Source organism: Hyaena hyaena, unplaced genomic scaffold (assembly GCF_003009895.1).
Source record: "Hyaena hyaena isolate Hyena2069 unplaced genomic scaffold, ASM300989v1 scaffold_14, whole genome shotgun sequence".
NCBI lineage: Eukaryota > Metazoa > Chordata > Mammalia > Carnivora > Hyaenidae > Hyaena > Hyaena hyaena.
In genome coordinates, this window is record NW_024080646.1 from 2,998,337 (window position 1) to 3,019,431 (window position 21,095).

A 21,095-nucleotide genomic window follows, 5' to 3' on the forward strand; every position below is an offset into this window, starting at 1 on the left:
GCCCTGTGAGGTATACAGTGAAATCCTCATCTGAGGAGAGGTGAGGGACTGACTCATGGTGACACAACTCGTAGGTAGCAAGGGGTCTTTGATATCAGAGCCCGTTTCGTTTTGTTTGTTTTTCTATCTGTGGTAAGATACACAGCGTAAACTATTCCATCTTAACAATTCGTGAGCAGGCAGCTTGGTGGCATCCGTGCATTCACCGTGTGTAGCCATCACCGCCGTCCACCCAACCACTTTGTCCTGCAGAACTGACTTTGTAACCGTTCAACTGTAACTCCCAGGCCCCTGTCCCCAGTCCCTGGTAGCCACCATGCTGCTTTCTGTTCAGAACCCACCTCTCAGCCACTTCACTGTCCCTGGAGCTTCGGACTGAACTAACCTGAGCATCTTCTGTCACTGTTCTTTTTGCTCCTGATTAAAAGAGCAATACATGTTCATGTTAGGAAACTTAGAAAATACAGAAAAGCATAAATAAGATAATTACAATTACCTGTACTAACAACTCCTAGAAGCAATGGCTGTTAACTTTGGTGCTGTGACCTCCTAGTATTTGTTGCTTTGTCTGTAAAGCATCTTTTTGAACATGTTGCCATGTAACCTAACAACATATGCCATGTAAACTATCACGTATCATAAAAAGAGGGTTTGACTTCAAGGAGCTTTTATTCCAGCAAAAGAGTCAGCAAAGCTTAGAGTATTGTGATAAATGCCTGGATAGACATAAAGTCCATGGGCTTTGGGACTGCAGAGGAGCATGGAGACGAGGGGCACCTGCACTGTGCCCTTCTCTCTCTCTCTCGGGTGATGAAGACGCGGGCGAAGTATGAGATCTTATCCCTCCCTTCAAGAACTGCATTACCGTAGAGTTAGCAAGACGAGCTGACACAACAGTACGCGATCCAATACGTGAGCAAGGGCTAAATTGTGAGATATAGACTCTGGCACTCCGGGAGTTGGAGGAAGCGAGAAATCGATGAGAACTAGAATGGCTGAGAAGGAGAGACTTGAGCGGGGCCTTCAAATACGGGTAGGCTCTGTAAGGTGAGGGGAGACAGCAGGGCATCCCAGGTCGGGATTGGCTCTACAAAGGTTTTTAACCCAGTGCCTAAAACAGTGCCTGGCACCTAGTAGATGGTCAATTAAATTTACTCAGAAGATATTTTGAAAACAATGTTTTTCTGAGGTACAGTCTATACTGCACGCTGTCTGTGGAAGGGATGGGGTTTTTGATGTATAGTTGACAACAGTATAAGATATTTAACGTCTACATTGAGATGACTGCAGGTTGTGCATTGTGAAAGAATTCCCCTTGAGTTAATTTAACATGTCACTCACCTCACATACGCACATCCCATCTCACACTGTGTATGAGAACATTTAAATTCCACTCCCTTAGCAAATTTCATTTATGCAGAAACAGTGTTATCACCTGTAGTTGCCATGTTCTACGTTAGATCTTTCGATCTTATTCGTCTTATAACTAAAATTTGTACTCTTTTACCAGTCTCTCCCATATTCCCCCCCTGCAGCCTCTGGTAACCACCTCCCTACCATGTTTCTAAGTTTGTTCTTTACTGTGTTGTTTTTGTTGTTGTTGTTGATAATTTCCACATGTCAGCGATACTGTGGAATACTTGTCTTTCTCTCTCCGGCTTATTTCACTTAGCATAAGGCTCTCTGGGTCCATCCATGCTGTCACAAGTGACAAGGTTTTCTTTTATAAGGCCAAATAATACTCCTGAATGTGTATGTCATTTTCTTGACCCAATGATCACATTTTCTTGATCCGTTTGATGATGGACACTTAGGTACTTCCATACTGACTATTATAAATAATGCTCTAATGAACATGGGGGTGCAAATGTCTTTTCAAGTTATTGTTTTCACGTCTTTGGGTAAATATCCAGAAGTGGAACTGATGAATCATAGGGCAGGTCTGTTTTTTATTCATTAAGAAACTTCCATTGTGCTTTGCACAGTGTCTGTACCACAGTACATTCCCCCAGTGGTGTGTAAGGGCTCCCTTGTCTCCACATTATTGCCAGCCATTCGTCTTGTATATAAAAGCCATCCTAAGAGGTATGAGATGATAATCTCATTGTAGTTTTGACTTGCATTTCCTTGATGATTAGTGATATTAGGTACCTTTACCTTTTGGCATTTGGATGTTGTCCTTGGAAAAGTGTCTACTCATTTCCTCTGCCCTTTTTTAAATCTCCTTTTTTTATTAAGTTGTAAGAGTTTTTTAATATATATCTTAGATTTTAATCTCTTATCAGATATATGATTTGCAGATATTTTCTCCCATCCTCTAGGTTGCCATTTCATTTTGTTGATGGTTTTCTTTGCTCTGCAGAAACTTTTCAGTTTGATACGGTCCCCGTTACTTTTACTTTTGATGTGAGATTTTAAAAAAATCATTACAAGACCTATGACAAGGAGCTTATCCCTTGTGTTTTCATCTAGGGGTTATATGGTTACAGTTCTCACATAAAATCTTTAATTTGTTTTAAGTTGATTATTGCAAATGATGTAAAATATGGTCTAGTGTCACTCTTCTGCATATGGCTGTCCACTTTCCTAGCACCATCTATTGAGGAAACTGTCCTTTCCCCCATTGTGTATTCTTGTCTCCTTTGTCAAAAATTAACCTTGTATGCATGAGTTTATTTCTGGACTCTTCGTTCTGTTCCATTTACCTGTGTGTCCAGGTTTATGCCAATACCATACTGTGTCAATTACTATAGCTTTGTAATACTGTTTGAAATCAGGAAGCATGGTGTTAGCTGTGGGTTTGCCATATATGGCCTTTATTAGGTTGAGGCTCATTCCCACTATACCCACTTTGTTAAGAGTTTTATCATGAAAGGATGCTGAATTTTGTCACATGCATTTTTTGCATCTAATGAGGTGATCATATGATTTTAATCATTTTGTTAATGTGGTGGATCACCCTCCATCCCTGGAGTAAATCCCACATGATCCTGATGTATAAGGTCCTTTTAAGGTACTTTTGAACTTGGTTTGCTAATATTTTGTTGAGGGATTTTGTTGAGGAATGTGCTCATCAGATGCACATTCATTGTAGTGTCCTTGTCTGATTCTGGATCAGGTTAATGCTAACTTCATAAAATCTGTTGTACGTGTTCCCTCTACTATTTTTTGAAAGAGTTTGAGAAGTACAGTCAGGCAGAATTGACCAATGAAGCCATGTGGTCCTGGACATTTGTTGGCAGGCTTCTAGTTACTGTGTCAATCTCCTTATTGATAATTTGTTGAGATTTTCTCTTTTTTCATGATTTCAATCTTTCTAGGTTATGTATTTTCTAGGAATTTATCCATTTATTCTAGGATTTCCCATTTGTTGGTGTGTAATTGCTCCAGTAGTTCATGAGCCTTTGTATTTTTTCCATGTATTTTTTTTTTTATTGGACTGTAGTTGACATACAATGTTACATTGGTTTCAGGTGTACGGCGTGGTGATTCAACAAATCTACACATTATGCTGTGCTCACCACAAGCGTAGCTACCATCTCTCACCATACATTACATATATTACATTGAGTGCATTCCTTGTGCTGTACCTTTTATCCCCATGACTTATTTATTCCATAACTGGAAGCCTCTGTCTCCCACACTCTTTCACCCATCTTGCCCATATGATCCTTTATTTTTACGGTATCAATTGTAATGTCTCTTATTTACAATTTTATTTGAATCATTTCCCTTGTCTATTGTCTTTTTAGTTTCTATCTCACTTTTTTCCCTTCTGATCTTTGTTACATCCTTTCTTCTAGTACCTTTGGCCATAATTTGTTATTTTTGTAGTTCTTGAAGTTAAGTAAGTTAAGTAAGGTTAGGCTTTTTATGTCAGATCTTTCTTATTTCTTAATGTAGGTGTTTATTGCCACGAACTTCCATCTTAGGATTGCTTTTGCTGCATCCCATCAGTTTTGGCATGTTGTATTTTCATTTTCATTTGTCTCAAGATACTTCTTGATTTTCCCTTTTTTTTTTTTTAAATGTTTTATTTATTTCTAGGGGAGAGAGAGAGAGACAGCGTGAGCAGGGGAGGGTCAGAGAGAGAGGGAGTCACAGACTGAAACAGGCTCCAGGCTCTGAGCTGGCAGTCAGCACAGAACCCGACGCGGGCCTCGAACCCACGAACCGCGAGATCATGACCTAAGCGAAAGTCGGACGCTTAACCGACTAAGCCACCCAGGTGTCCCAAAGCCCCCTTACTTTTAACAACATATTGCTGTGTAATTACATAGCACTGTATCCCAGTCAGTTGCTCGTGCTTTGTTTCTGGGGAAAGGAGCATTTTCATGTTTTTACTTCGAGAGTTATGTATTTCATTATGCTTATTTATTTATGTGTGTATTTATTTATTTTTAATGTTTGTTTATTTTGAGAGAGCGTGCGAGCAGGAAGGGGGTAAAGAGAGGGAGACACAGAATCCTAAGCAGGCTCCAGGCTCTGAACTGTCAGCACAGAGCCTAATGCATTGCTTGAACTCACAGACTAAGATCGTGACCTGAGCCGAAGCTGAAGCCACCCAGATGCCCCTGTGTTTTGCTTTAAAGAAAGAAAACAGGTGCCTGGGCGGCTCAGTCGGTTAAGCATCTGACTTCGGCTCAGGTCATGATCTCACGGTTCGTGGGTTCGAGCTCCACATTGGGCTCTGTGCTGACAGCCAGTTCAGAGCCTGGAGCCTGTTTCAGATTCTGTATCTCCCTCTCTCTCTCTGACCCTCCCCTGCTCATGCTGTCTCTCCTTCTCTCAGAAATAAATAAAACATTTTAAAAAATTTAAAAAAAAAGAAAACAAGGAAGGTATTTTTAAGTAGAAGAAAGCTTAAGACATCTCATTTGGGCTAAACTTTGGTATTCCCAGTTTTCTGACGTGGACCCCATCAGTGAATTTCTGGATTTAATGAGATCTCCAAGTATATATAGTGCAATCTTCTTTTCTTTATCTCTTTTTTGGTTCCTATTCTCCCTTGTCTCCCTAGTGAGACAGCAGTGAACTTACCACTTCTATTAGTTAGGTTGAGCTGCTACGTGTCTGTTCTGCAATATTTTATGGTAATGAATGGGCTTAATGTTTCTAATGCTCTCCAGTTGTAGTCTTGTGAAAGTTATATTATTTTTAATTGTACAGATGAGTAAGAATGTGGATTCTGAGGGGGGGAAAAAGCTAATAATATGAAAGACCTGATTCCCAGAGGAAACTTAACTAATGGTAGGTGAAGGGTTGGGAAGATCATCTGAATATTCTAGAGAATACCAAGGCAAGTATGTTAATGTTACCTAATGAATATTTTAAAGACCCAATGATACTGTTGTTTGCTGGCAGGATAGGATACACAGAATTGAAAATTCAAGTCAGAGACACCCCCCCCCCCCAATCACTGCATTATTTTTGGAAGTCGACTGTGATTGTGTCATTCTAGGAGACAGAATTTAAAACCTATTCTGTAAAATGTACAGTAGCCTTCTAGTACCTGGTCCACACAGTATAGTAGATTTGCTTGCTCAGGAAACCTCAATGTTGTTCAAAAACAGTCTGAAATTTCTTTTGGATAATTACCACAAAAATGGTACATCATTGATCATTAGCTCACTATGAAGATTTTTGGGTTTTGGGGCCCCATCATCTTTGTATCCCATTTCCTAATTTTTTTAAAGTTTATTTATTTTGAGAGAGAGAATGAGCAGGGGTGGGGTGCAGAGAGAATCCCAAGCAGGCTCTGCTGTCAGCACAGAGCCTGATGTGGGATGTGGGACTCCATCTCACTGTGAGATCATGACCCGACCCAAAATCAAGTCAGATGTTTAACAGACTGAGCCACCCAGACACCCCCCATTTCCTAATTCTAATCCAAGGCAGATTTATTAAGAGTTGTTATCTAATGCTCACCAGATCATGAGCTCCTTGAGGGGAAGGAGAATGTCTGGAGAGTCTTTGTATTTCCTTCAAGGTCTAGAACAATATACTTCATGTTGCCCTTTGGGAAAGATTTGTGCGAGTGCACTGTTGCTAATTCAATTTCATGAGCTGTGATTTTCTGTTACTTCCTTCCCAGGAAGCATGTGAGGTAAAGATGCCAGCAGGTAAGTTTGCCATGTATATTGGACATCACCATTTCCATTTTCTTGTTAAATAGGAACTGTCCAAGATCACCATGCCAGTTATATTTAATGAGCCTTTGAGCTTCCTACAACGACTCACTGAATATATGGAGCACACATACCTCATCCACAAGGCCAGTTCATTCTCTGATTCTGTGGAAAGGATGCAGGTATGTGTCAAACAAGCACAGAAAGGGTTTAAATCTCAGAGACTTCTCTGCCACCTCCACCCCCAAAACACATACACAAAATTCATGCTTAGTCCAATGTGAGGTTGGGAAATGTTATTAAAACTTAGAGTATTTGGAGTGTCCTCTGCGTTCCTTCCCATGCCATCCTCCTGCCAGAGTGCCATCACAGTGGGAAGACAAGTGACAATTGAAAAAGAAGCAGAAGGTGGCCCATAAGCAAATCTGATGATGGTGAGCTGTATCTGAGTCTTCATTTTAGAAAGTAGTGTGGTATTGGGAGAAACAGCTCAACTCTTCTTCCTTCACACTGAAGAGTATTTCCAAGAAGGAATGAACACACACACACACACACACACACACAAATATGTCTATTTATGCTTATGTGTGTGATTAATATACACACTATTCTAGGTTAAAAGGTAGCAAGGAACTGCACTTTGCACTTTTGTTTTGGACAGAAGATGCTTACGTAATGTGTGTAGATGGATTAGTTAGCAGAGCAGAGTAGCCACATTGTGCTCCAGACAAAGCAATGGCATTCTAAATGGAATCTTTCTGCTCTTTCCTTTCTATAAATCCGCTCTTCCCAACCAATTTGTTGAGTTTTATCTCTTTTTCCCTATCCTAAAATTGTACTTTTTAGAAATTTTAAGGGAATTAAAAGTAATTTTGGGCTTGAGAGTTTTTTAAAAGTTTTGAGTGAATTTGTAGCACTCAGGGTGATATAAAAACTATGGCTCGGAATGACTATAGCAAGACACTCAGTAATTTTCATTTTGAATACCCGCACTTGCATATTAAGTTGCTAGACCCATATTAAAAATCCAAAGTAATTAAACAACTCAAAATAATTTTGTAATTATTGTCTTCAGCAAAATGTCTGTTCCTTAAAGAATGGAGAGCAACCGAGGCTATTTGTAACTTCTAATGCTCTTCCACAGTGTGTGGCTGCGTTTGCTGTATCTGCTGTTGCTTCTCAGTGGGAACGCACTGGAAAGCCTTTCAACCCGCTGCTGGGAGAGACTTACGAATTAGTTCGGTAAAGATCTTTCTTTCACTTTTTCAGATGGGTAGTTGACTTTGCATGATACATGTAGCTTTTTAGATGAAGAGGAAAAAAAAATTTTTTTTAACATTGCCAACAGTTTGCATTACTGGAGCAAGTTAACAATTTTGCTGTTTGTTTCTGTCTTAGAGACTCTGTCAGAAATGTGGAAACATACATAAAATGTACCATTATAAAAACTAATTAAGGGATTTCCGTATTTCTGATCATGTGGGATTAGTTATTCTTTTCTTCTTATGTAGATTGTATGATTGGAGTTTTTTAATACCCATATCAAATATAGTAACATAAATGTATACTGTTGGCATAAAGGCAGTGACACATCTATAGATGCACTTCTGTTTGCCTGTTCTTTACCCACAATTAAGGAATTCATTTGGCTTTAGTTTTTTTCAGTCTTCCTTTACTTTTCTGCACAAGTTTTGATACCATTTCTTTTCTTTTTATTTAATTTTTTTAATGTTCATTGATTTTTGAGAGAGACAGAGTGTAAGCAGAGGAGGGGCAGAGAGAGAGGGAGACACAGAATCTAAAGCAGGCTCCAGGCTCCAGGCTCCGAGCTGTCAGCATAGTGCCTGACGCCGAGCTCCAACCCACAAACCACATGATCATGCCCCAAACTGAAGTTGGACGCTCAACTAACTGAGCCACCCTGGAGGCCCCAGTACTATTTATTTTCTAAATGTTTGAAACGGTGGGTTTAAATTTACATGGCTAATATTGGCAATTCATGTATATCATCCACATTCATGTGTGTGTTCTTTAATATGTTCAAGTAGCTTGAATCTGTTTCTTTAATATTTTAATGTTGCCTTTTGACTGAAACAACAACAATGTACACATTACATTGATAAGAGTTAGTTACAATGTTGTTTTTTTTAATTTTTAAATCTCAAGGGATGACCTTGGTTTCAGACTCATCTCGGAGCAGGTCAGCCATCACCCACCCATTAGTGCATTTCATGCTGAAGGATTAAACAACGATTTCATCTTTCACGGCTCAATCTACCCCAAACTGAAGTTCTGGGGCAAGAGTGTAGAAGCAGAACCCAAAGGAACCATCACTCTGGAGCTCCTTGAGTGAGTTGGAATCAAGCTTTCTTCATGTCTCTCTGCACTTACCCACAGACCTGACAGTGTTGTTTTAAAGCTGTAAAAAAAAGAAACAGCTTTTAAACAGTGTAAATTATCCACTCTCTGTAAATGAATTGAGAAGCAGGGCGATAGCCATTGTTTTTCAATTTAGGTATATATAAAAAGTTTAACTTAATGTTTTGATCTACTTTAAGATGGAATGGAATCAATTATTCCATGGTGGTTTTTTTAAATTTTTTTTTATGTTTATTCTGAGAGAGAGGAAGACAGAGTGTGAGGAGGAGAAGGGCAGAGAGAGAGGGAGACACAGAATCTCAAGCAGGCTCCAGGCTATGAGCCACCAGCACAGAGCCCTATGCGGGACTCAAACTCACAAACTGAGATCATGATCTGAGCCAAAGTCAGATGCTTAATGGACTGAGCCACCCAGATGTCTCTAATTATTCCATGATAGTTCTTAAAGAAGATGTGTTCATGGCAATGTTTTCTTTATCTTTCAAAATGAATGCATAAAGAAGATGTGGAATATGTATACAATGGAATACTACTCAGCATTGTTGCCTTTTGCAGCAACGTGAATGGAGCTAGAATGTATTATGCTAAGTGAAATAAGTCAGTCACAGATACCATATGATTTCACTCGTGGAATTTAAGAAACCAAATAGATGAACATAGGGGAAAGGAAGGAACATAAGATAAAAATGCAGGGAGGCAAACCATAAGAGACTCCTAAGTACAGAGAACAAACTGAGGGGGATGGGCATTAAGGAGGGCACCTGTTGGGATGAGGGCTGGGTGTCATGTGTAAGAGGTGAATCACTGGGTTCTACTCCTGAAACCAAGACTACAGTGTATGTTAACTAACGTGGATTTAAATTAAAAAAAAAAAAAATCAGTGTTCAAAAAAATGAATTCACCTTGAGAAATACTGAAATAATAATTGTGTGGCCCGTCTTATACATCAGGTAGATCTGAAAGTTCTCTTCTGCAGTAGAAAAAAAAAAAAGATTAGCGTGGAATATCTTTCCATTTATTTGTGTCTTCTCATTTCTTTCATTAATTTTTGTAGTTTTCAGTGTACAGGTCTTTCACTTCTTGGCTAAATTTATTCTGAGGTCTTTTATTCTTTTTGATTTAGTTGTAAATGGGATTGTTTTCTTAACTCTGTACTCACACATTATAAGAATGAATACTGTTAGCATATCCATACTACCCAAAGCAATCTACAGATTCCATGTAGTTCTACCAAAATTCCCATGACATTTTTCACAGAAACAGAACAATTTTTCTTAATGTTTATTTTTGAGAGAGAGAGATCACAAGCTGGGGAGGGGCAGAGAGAGAGAGAGAGGGAGACACCAAATCTGAAGCAGGCTCTAGGCACCAAGCTTCAGCACAGAGTCCAGTGCAGGGCTCAAACCCACAAACCGTGATATCATGACCTCAGACATAGTTGGACTCTCAACCTACTGATCCACTCAGATGCCCTGAGAACAAACAGTTTTAAAATTTGCATGGGACCATAAAAGATCCAGAAGAGCCAAAGCAATCTTGAGAAAGAAGAACAAAGCTGGAGGCATCACACTTCTTGATTTCAAACTATTTTACAAAGCTTTGGTAATTAAAACAGTGTAGTGCTGGCATAAAAACATACACGTAAGAAGGATGGAACAGAACAGCCCAGAAATAAACCTATGCCAATTTATTAAAAAGGAGGCAGGAATATACAATGAGGAAAAGACCATCTCTTCAGTAAATGATGATGGGAAAACCAGACAGCCACATGCAAAAGAATGAAACTGGACCACTTTCCTGCACAAGTTAATTCAAAATGGATTAAAGACTTGAATATAAGACTTTATATAATCTTCCTAGAAAAAAAAGTAAGTGATAAGGTCTTTGACATAGGTCTTGCTGAAGATTTTTTTCAATCTCACGTCAAAAGAAAAAGCAAAGCATTTAAAAAATGTGGGATTACATCAAACAAAAAGTTTCTGCACAGCAAAGGAAACCATCAACAAAATGAAAAAGCAGCCTAGGATGGAAGAAAATGTTAGCAAATCATATCTATCTGATAAGGGGTTAACATCCAAAATATATAAAGAACTCCATAACTCAATGGGAAAAAAGCAAGCAAACAATTTGATTTAAAAATGAGCAGAGCAGACTTAATAGATATTTTTCCAAAGAAGACCTAGAGGGGGCCAATGTGTACGTGAAAAAGTGCTCAGCATCATGAATCATTAGGGAAATGCAAATCAAAACCACAGTGAGATACTGTCTCACACCTATTAGAATGGCTAGTATCAAAAAGACTAGAAGTAACAAGTGCTGGTGAAGATGTGGAAAAAGGGGATCCCTCGTACACTGCTGGTGAGAATGCAAACTGGTGCAGCCACTCTGGAGAACAGTATGGAGGTTCCTCAAATTAAAAATAGAACTACCACATTATCCAGCAATTCTGCTTCTGGATATTTACCAAAGAAAATGAAATTCTTATATGGAAGTGTCTTACATGGATTAATAAAGAAAATGTGTGTGTGTGTGAGGGGGGGTGGGGGATGTATTTATATACAGCACAATGGAATATCAGCCATAAAAATAAATGAAATCTTGCCATTTGCCACAATATGGATGGACTTTGAGGGCATTATTCTAAGTGAAATAAGTCAAAGACAGATACTCTATGAGTTCTCTTACATGTGGAAATAAGTAAATAAAAACTTAAACAAAACAAAACAAAACAAAACAAGCTCTGGGGCACCTGGGTGGCTCGGTCGGTTAAATGTCTGACTCTTAATTTTGGCTTGAGTCATGATCTGTGGTTTGTGGGATCAGTCCCTGAGTCTCTTCCTATATATGCCTGCTTTAGATCTGAATTCCTGTGTGGATCAGTGCCCAGACCCCCAACTGGCTGTTGAGGGGTGGATCTGAATAGCACTACAAAGGCTACAAAATTAAGCTGACACTAGAATCAAAAGCAACAGAAACTGGGTCGGGACTCATGACCTGAAAGTACGTTAATTGCCTATAAAACAATACAAACAAAAGGCAACACTCTCCAGAAGATTTTAAGGGGACCCAGAATCTCATATTATTGAAATGTCTAGAATACAATTCAAAAACCACTCGACATACAAGAAAACAGGAAAACCTCAATAACTCACAATGGAAAAAACAATAGGCTCTAACCTCAAGATGAGTTAAATATAGATATTGAAATTCGTATCAAAGACTTTAAAGTGGCTGTTATAACTGTGCCCCATGAGATAAGGATGAACATGCTTAAAATGAATAGAAAGACATTTAGGCAAAGAAATAGAAGTATGTCTGGAAATTTTAATACTGAAAATCACAGTAACAAATAGAAAAACTGAGATAGGCTGAATAGAATGTAGCTGATAGAGTATGTCCAAGATCTCTATGCTGAACACTATGCAATACTGATGAAAACAATGAATATCTGAGTAATGGAGGACAGACTGTGTTTCAGTATATTTGGAAGCCTTAATATGGTTAAGATGTCCATTCTCCCCTAATTAATCCAAACGATGAGTCCCAGGATGATTTTTTTGGTATAGAGAAATTGACTCTAAAATTTGTATGGAGAAGCAAGTGAAAAAAGAATGGTCAAAACAGTTTTGAAAAGGAAGAATAGAATCGATGGTCTCCGATTTCACATTTTTAAGACTTAACTCTAAAAATCAAGAGATCAAGAAGATGTGGTATTGGCAGAAGGGTAGACATGTACATCATTGGAACAGGGAAGAGAGTCGGGAAATTGACCTATAGAAGTATGGTCACTTGATTTGTAACAAAGGTGCAAACACAGTTCAGTTAAGGATAGTCCTTTCTACAAATGGTGTAGGAACAATCTGACACGCATATTTAAAAAATGAATCTCAATTCCAACTCCCACCTTATCCAAAAATGAACTCAAAATAGATCATAGATTAAAATGTACAACTGTAAAGCTTTTGGAAGAAAACAAAATCTTTATGGCTTTGGATTAAGCAATGAACTCTTAGAGGTACATACCAAAGCACAATCCAGAAAAGACAAAATTGATAAATTAGACTTTTATCAAAATGAAAAATTTTTGCTTTGTGAAAGACATGCTTCAGAAAATGGAGAAGGTGTAGATGGGTAAACATTATTTGCAAATCATATATCCAACAAAGGACTTGTATCCAGAATATAAAGAATTCTCAAAATTTAGCACTAAGAGAATAGAGCAACTCTACAAGAAATTGGGCAAACAACATGAACAGATACTTCACCAACAGATATATCTAGATGACAAACACATGAAAAGATCTCAATTGCATTAGTCATTAGAGAAATACAAAATTATAATCAGTGTGATACTACGATACATCTATTAGCATGGCTAAAATCATCAATTTTTTTATTTTTAAATAAAATCAAAATTTTTAAAACCGATAATGCCAACTGCTAACAAAGATGTAGCATAACTAGAAATATCATTGGTGGGAATATAAATGGTAGAGTCACCCTGGAGAGCAGTGTGGCAGTTTCTTATAAAGTTAACTATAGGTTTTTCTGTTTTTTTTGTTTTTTGTTTTTTTTTTTTTATGTTTCATTTATTTCTGAGAGAGAGAGAGACAGCGTGAGCAGGGGAGGGTCAGAGGGAGAGGGAGACACAGAATCTGAAACAGGCTCCCAGGCTCCAGTCTCTGAGCTAGTTGTCAGCACAGAGCCCCATGCAGGGCTCGAATCCACAAACCCTGAGATCATGATCTGAGCTGAAGTCCGATGCTTAACCAACTGAACCACCCCGGTGCCCCCTACAGGTTTACCATATAGCTCAGCAGCCCCTTCCTATGTATTTATCTGGAGGATGAAAATTTATATTGTCACAAAAACGTGCACACAAGTATTTATAACAACAGTATTAATAGTCATGAAAAACTGGAGGTTCCTCAGAAATTTAAAAATAGAACTACCGTGTGATCCAGTAATTGCACTACTGGATATTTGCCAGAATATGAAAACAAATTGAAAAAGATATATGCACCCCCACGTCTATTATAGCATTCTGCACAATAGCCAGATTATGGAAGCAGCTCAGGTGTCCATCAGTAAGCGAATAGGTGAAGATGTGGTGTATCTATCCAACTGAATATTAGGCAGCCATAAAAAAGAATGAAATTTTGCCAGTTGCAACAACGTGGATGGATCTAGAGAGTATAATACTAAGTGAAATAAGCCAGTCAGGGGAAGACAGCTACCATATTATTTCATTCATATGTGGAATTTAAGAAACAAAATAAAGGAAGAAAAGTTAAACAGACTCTTAACCATAGAGAACAAACTGATGGTTACCAGAGAGGAGGTGGGTGGGACCCTGGGGAAAACAGGTGAAGGAGACTCGGAGTGCACTTACGATGAGCACTGAGTAGTGTATAGAATTGTTGGATCCCTGTATTGTATACCCAAAACTAATATAACACTCTATGTTCACCACACTGGAACAAAAACTACAAGCAACCCAAAGTCTTTCAGTGTGTTTATGGTTAAATTATGGCACATCCATTCAGTGGACTACTACTCAGAAATAACAAATTATTGATACATGGGATTTAAAATGCATCATATGAATGAAGTTAATCCCAAAAAGTTGCCTACTGTATCATGTCCTGTGTGTAGCGTTTTGGGAAAGACAGTGGAGAACAGATGCGCTGCATGAGGATGAGAGGTGAATTAGGGACTCAGGGATTAGGTAGAAGGGAGACCTTGATTACGCTGGGGGGGGTGTGAATTTGGGGGGCTGTGACTGAACTATTCTGTGTTCTTATGATGGCGGTTACAAAGGACTAGCCGTGCATTAAGACTCCTTGAATGATATGCCAACAAAAGTGAATTTTTCTGTTTGTAAATGAAAAATACCTGTAAAAAACACAAGTGTATGAAGATGTAAAACAAATGTTTTCAAAAGGAAAGGATGTGTAAAATTGGTGCTTATTGACCTACATGTTTTTCTCTTTGGTGAGCTAGAAGGTATTCCTTTGGTTAGTCCTAAGTAGACCTTCATTTTTATTTTCCATCTCTAATTTTGTTTTTTATGTTTCCACCAAACTTCTGAACGCTTAGGATGAGAACAGGCATACCTGGGAGGTATGGTAGGCCCGATTGCAGACTACTGCAGGAAAGCTAGTCAGATGAGCTTTCCGGTTTCCCAGTGCATTTGGAACAATGTGTGCTCCACATTATAGTCTGTTAAGTGTACAAAAGCATTATATCTTTTTAAAAAATCCAAATACATAACTTAATGTCTTACTGCTAAAAATCCTAGCCATCATTTGAGCTTTCCTTGAGTCATAATCACAGATCACTATAACATATATAGTAATAATGAAAAACCTTGAAATACTGTAAGAATTACCAAAATGTGACCCAGAGGCATGAAGTGAGCAATAGCTGTTGGAAACATTGTGCCAATGCTGGGTCCCACAAACCTTCAATTTGTTTAAAAAAAAAAAAAAATGCTGTATAGCTGTAGTATCTGCAAAGTACAATGAAACAAGATACACTCAAGATACACTGGTATATACTTAGTTTATTTGAGTTCAGTTCAGTGAAAGTTTCAGTTTTTCTCTTAAGCTTCTATATCCTTTTAAGAAACAACAAGAGTAGTAACAAGAGTAGTTAGACAATAACCCATTTTGTTGTGAGTTTACATCAATAGAGATTTTGAAGTCTTAGAACTTAGTTATCTCCAGCTGTCTTATTTGTTATCCTGAGTCATGCATTTGAGGCATTTTAAACAAAGTAACACTTCTCATTTATTTTTCTGGGTTTGGATTTTTGTTTTTTAGACACAGTGAAGCATACACATGGACAAATCCTACCTGCTGTGTACATAACATCATCGTGGGTAAACTCTGGATCGAGCAGTACGGCAATGTGGAAATCACCAACCACAAGTAAGATGCTGTAAAGGGCTTGTGTGTCCCTTCCGCTGTCATTGCCCCAATCCGGTGGGGGGCTTGGTTGTTTTTTTTTTTTTTTTTTTTTTCCAAAAGCCCTAGTAGAGCCTCCTGATAATTTAAGAACCAGGCAATTTGACTCTTAGGTAAATAGAAGCCCATTCATTTAATGAATGGAGTTCATTCATTCAAGTTTCTGACCAGAGAAGACTGGGTGAACTCTGAGCTTTTAGAGATGAAATTGTAATTTCATCCTCAGCTCATTTTGTTTATAGTTCTTAGTTTGTCTTATTTGCAGAGGAAGGTGGGGTGGGAGGAACAGGAAAGTTAAAAAGAGCCGGGTCCAAATCCTAGTTTGTGACCATAGGCAAGTGTCTTGCTCAGCCCAGACAGTTCTAACAGACCGCCATGCGGGCTAGTTGGCTTAAACAGTAGAAATTCATTTCTCGCAGTTCTGGAGGCTAAGAAGTCCAAGATCAGGATGCTGACAGCTTTGATGTCTGGTAGAGGCTCTCTCCCTGCCTCACAGGGGCCACCTCCTCGTCTCCTCACATAGCAGACACAGAGCTCATGTCTCGTGTCTCTTAAAAGGGCACTAATTTCGTTCATGAAGACCCCACCCCCATGACTGAATTACTTCCAGATACCGTCACTTTGGGAGTTAGGGCTTTGACCCGTGAATTTGGGGAAACACAGACATGACTCCATAGCAGCAGGTCTCTTATTCTTTATGCACCTGCTTGCCTTTTCTTAATGGCAATTAATCCAGTACTAATTGGGGATTAGTCATAATAACCACCGTGTGGAGCCTGGCATGTGTTAGAGAATCAGAAAACAGCAACTGCTCTAGAAAGGTCACCTTCCTCGTTATTCTCTACTGATGCTTCCGTGGTGAATGGTCATCTGAGCTTAATATCTCCTTCACAGGACTGGGGACAAATGTGTGTTGAATTTCAAGCCATGTGGCCTCTTTGGTAAGGAATTACACAAAGTCGAAGGCTACATTCAGGATAAAAGGTAAAGTCTCCATTTTAGGTGTTGGGTGGTATCGGCATCGTTCGCTAAATAAAACGTCAGGGTTAAAATCTGCCATAACCTAGGAAACAAACATTTCAGTGAGTTGAAAAATTTTTCTTCTACAAGGAAATGTCTGTTTCTTTAAAGAATCTGATTCATAAGCATCTTCATGATAAGATGCAATTACAGCAAAACACTGTTTCATTGTTGGCTGAGTATCAATGTCTCTTGACAGCAAGAAAAGGCTCTGTGCCCTCTATGGGAAGTGGACCGAGTGTTTGTACAGCGTTGACCCCGCCACTTTTGATGCTTACAAAAAAAATGACAAGAAAAATACCGAAGAGAAGAAAAACAGCAAACAGGTGAACATCCTGGAAGGTGGTACCGAAGGAGTTGCTGGGCTTTTGAACTTGTACTAATCACTTTGGAGGCGGCCTGTTACTGAGTCACAGGCCAGTTTGACCCCCCCCTTTTTTTTTTTTGCTTGTTGCTCATGTGTGTAATTTTTCTCTGTGGATCTTCTTCGTTTAATTGAGGTAGAGTTGACAGACGTTCTTGAGTCTTTTTAGTGAACAGATAACCCGCCCCAGTCGTGACTGTGTGGCATAGCCTTCCGGGATGTGGGTGCACACCACTCTTGTAGTTGTGTGAGGTTAAGTATGAGGCGTCGATGACTCGAATTCACATAGCTTTGGAGAGTGGGGTTCATCTTGGGACAGACGTTCCTTTCCTTCTTTCTGTTCGTGTGCATTAGAAGTTGAGATCGGGGTGCCTGGGTGGCTCAGTCAAGCGTCAACTCTTAGTTTCAGCTCAGGTCATGAGTCACAGTTTGTGAGTTTGAGCCCCATATCGGGCTAGTGCTGGCTGCACAGAGCCTGCTTAGGATCCTCTCTCCTTCTCTCTCTGCCCCTCTCCCAATTGAGCATGCTTGCTCGCTCTTTCTCACTCTCTCAAAAAATAAACAAAAAATTTTTTTAAAAAAAGGAAGTGGAGATCAGTTGAATGTTTATAATTTCCTCCAAAATTATTTCCTATATGTTCCTGCCTGCTAGCAGTTTTGTTTCCCTCTCTTTCGTGTCTAAACCACTGGAGCTAAGACCAGTGCAGTTAAGGGAGTCATTCATTCCTCATTCACTTTTCTTCCTTATGAGACTCTTCATTTCCCACATGGAGGGCACACAGCTGCTTGCCCCGGGGCCCAAGGAGGCGCTCCTGTTCAGCAGGCTCCTGTTCCTTCCCCCAGGCAGGGGGGCAGAGGGTAACAAAAGGGTGCACCTGCTGGGACAGGAGACACTGAAGGCGGGTTGCTTCCCAGGAGCTGGTGTGGTTAAGAGCACAAGCTCTAGGTCGGCTCCCCCACCCCACCCACCCCCGCCCCAAGTGCGGATGATTGAGCAGAATCCGGTTTCACACCTTCTCTCTGGCTTTCGTTTGCAAAATGGGGATAGTACTAGTACCTGCCTTGTCAGGTGAGTTGACAGCTGCTGGAAAGGGCTCAAAATAATACATGCTCGTAGTAAAGACCCCAAACTACTAACGTCCCTTCTGCTCAGAGCTCGCAGGCGTGCTAGGGGCCGGGGCACCGGCAAGCGGGCTCCCAGTCTCCCCTAGTGGGATTCATATGCTTGTGAAATTAAGGAGCCCCAGTCTTCCTCAAAAATAGGTGGTTTTTTAGGAAATAAAACATTTTTTGACCCTCTCTTTCTCGTTCCCTACGTCCCCATGCACTGTTCTGCTCTCCTCCTCGCACCCAGTCCCGCCTGCCTTTCCTTCCTTCTGGGAGGCGCACTGATGCTTCTCCGCAGCTGCTGTAGGACTGACGGCCGCCGCTCTGGCCCCTACGAGGCCACCTGGCAAAGACAGGCTCGCCCATGCATGTGGCATCCACCCTCCTTTGCAGAGCTGGAGTGGGGGCCCACGGGCATCGGCAGCATCCCAAAAAGTGTCCCTCGTGTCCGTGAATCCTCCCAGTCTTTGTAGATCAGTGCCCGTGGAGAGAGATTCCTGTCACTCCCTGGCACCTCGCCCCCTTCCCCGTCCCGTGTGCATGGAGCTGCCGCTGGCTCCTGACGTCCCTGAGCGCATTCAGGTGCCAGGACAGGTTTGTCATCATCAGTGCTGCCCCTTCCCGCTGCTGGTTTGCAAACGGTCTGTTCACTGCAGCATCTCAGTGACGGTGTGACACTGGGAGCATTGCCCAACCTTCCAAAGGGGTGAGGTCCATGCCTGCACACAGCTGCCGGCCCCCTGTGTCCTTACGGGTTTATTACGGAAGGATCAGCACCACCAGAGCTGTGTGGGAGAGCCCGAGGATCGTTTGCTCTCTCATTAGCCTGAAGTCCCTTTAAATTCTCTTGTTACTGAATGCTTTTAGGATCCCTACTGGTTTGGTGTCCTTGATCCATTTGGTTAACTGCCCCAAGAATTTAACCGTGTCTTACTCTCCTAATGTTCCAGTAAATAGTCCAGTGAGTTAGTTTGTCTTTTAAAAAAAAGGTTGGGGTGGGGGGGGGTCCTGGGTGGCTCAGTCGGTTGAGCTGACTTCAGCTCAGGTCAGGATCTCAAGGTTCTTGAGTTTGAGCCCCGTGTCGGGCCCTGTGCTGACAGCTAGCTCAGAGCCTGGAGCCTGCTTCAGATTCTGTGTCTCCCTCTCTCTCTGCCCCTCCCCTGCTTGTGCTCTGTCTCTCCGTCTCAAAAATAAACCAACATGAAAAAAAAAACAACCTCAAAGAACAATAAAACACTAGAGTAAAGAGTGTTGCTGGGGAAGGTCCTACCTCGAGGGCACCCAGCACTAGCTGGTACTGCACACATAGCCCAGGGGCTCCCGGCCCCCGGTCAGCAGGTGCATACAGACTCCCGGCACCACTGGTGGGTGAGCGGGGCCCGGTGCCCCTGCCCCCCGCAGTGCTCGTTCTAGGCGTGTGCGGGAAACCATGGTCAGCTTACGGTTTTTAAGTGTGCTGTGTTACGGTGTTTTCATTTTGCCCATCGGCTGGTTCTCCTAGATGGGCACCTCTGAGGAGTCGGACGAAATGCCAATGCCAGATTCCGAAAGCGTGTTCGTGATCCCTGGAAGTGTTCTCCTGTGGCGAATAGCCCCGCGGCCTCCGAATTCTGCCCAGGTGAGACTGGGCTGCTCCTGTCCAGGGCCGAGAGCGCAGGGCCAGCTCAGCCCATCGCCCAAGTGTTCCTCAGCCATCCTTAGGCTGGCTTCTGCCCACCAGTTTCCCTTGTCACCTGACACTTGGTGTTCATGCTGTCCCTCCCTTCCGAGATCTGGCTGGGAAGATGTCAGGGTGGCATTCTTGGGGCTTCTTTAAAGATTACTTAGGGGTAAGGCTGGCTCTCATCGAATACAGGATGGTACAGATACTTCAGGATTAAGCACCCAGATCCAGCAAGTAATTATTTTAATTGAGTAAAAATATCAGCGTTGCTTATAGCTGGACTTCAAGTTGACAGTTTTAGAGAACAGTCATCATGTGCAGCGTGCTTTGGGATTTCTTTGGGACAGACAGCCACACGTGGTGCAGACTTCAGTGAAAACACTGAAGAGAGTGGCCTGAGAAGGCGGGTCGCCGTTACCGTGGACCCAGGGGGTCATTGTCAAGTCCTTCTACCTTTGGGGCTTTTGGTTTGCATTATGCCTTGGTACACGTTAATGTGAACATTTTTGCTGCTTTTCAGATGTATAATTTTACTAGCTTTGCAATGGTCTTGAATGAAGTAGACAAGGAAATGGAGAGCGTGATTCCTAAGACAGACTGCAGGTTACGGCCTGACATCCGAGCCATGGAGAACGGAGAAATAGGTAAGGAGCATCCGATGGTGAAGACTGATGTGGGGGAGGGGCAATGTGGTCGGTAGCGTCATTGCGGTGGTACAAGCATTTTTAGTCTCTGAGGGAGCTAATTAAAATTCAGTACAAATTCAGTAGCTTTCATTTAAAATTTGGAAATCTGAGGTAGACTTTAGTAGCTTAGATTCATTATTTCAGTGATCTTCCCTGACAATTTAATATTCTCCATATGTCCAAAGGAATGTTGTAAATGTCAGAGGGGAATTTGAGAAAATAATAGCATTGTTACCAATTTTAAACTATATTCTGACTAATTATTTCATCAAATGTTTGAGAACCTAACTAATACCTCATGAGTCTCCAAGAAGAGCATGGCCTCGGTTAACTACAACAGTTTTATTAGCTGATGTTACATTTGTTCTGATTCAGTGGTTCTCAGAAGGGGAGCAGGCTTACCCCCCGGGGGACATGCAGCAATGTCCGGAGAGTTTGTCTCATATGGGGACCTGTTACTGGCATGGAGCGGCCAGAAGCCAGATCCTGTGGTGCTCCTGATGCCCCCACAAATACTCGGGCGGCGGGCACATGCAGTGTGGCGGGGACGCCAGGGTGGAGAAGCCCTCCTCTGACTGCACCCCTCAGGCTCTCTTTGAGTGATCAGTGAGACAGAATTTGGAAAAATTGTCTGAATTTCTTATGAATAGAATCTTCTGAAGGAGCTCTGTGAGGTCTCACCAAGGATTAAGAAAAATTTCACATTGACTTAGTTTTTCCACCCAATTTTTCATTGAAGCTTTTGAACATCATTATTTTGGCCTTAAGAATAAGTAGGGT

At 41.1% G+C, this 21,095-nt stretch overlaps 1 protein-coding gene across 7 annotated transcripts in view; it reads left to right on the forward strand.

Annotated features, from left to right (window-relative positions):
• OSBPL1A (oxysterol binding protein like 1A) overlaps positions 1–21,095 on the forward strand; it is a 239,018-nt gene that overhangs the window by 212,671 nt on the left and 5,252 nt on the right. For all 7 annotated transcript variants that reach the window (XM_039217817.1, XM_039217808.1, XM_039217802.1 and 4 more), the window contains 8 exons: positions 6,176–6,310; positions 7,273–7,370; positions 8,295–8,477; positions 15,332–15,439; positions 16,370–16,459; positions 16,695–16,821; positions 19,468–19,584; positions 20,150–20,273. In XM_039217817.1, the coding sequence (XP_039073748.1) occupies positions 6,176–6,310; positions 7,273–7,370; positions 8,295–8,477; positions 15,332–15,439; positions 16,370–16,459; positions 16,695–16,821; positions 19,468–19,584; positions 20,150–20,273 (982 nt within the window). The remainder of the gene's footprint in view (positions 1–6,175; positions 6,311–7,272; positions 7,371–8,294; positions 8,478–15,331; positions 15,440–16,369; positions 16,460–16,694; positions 16,822–19,467; positions 19,585–20,149; positions 20,274–21,095) is intronic.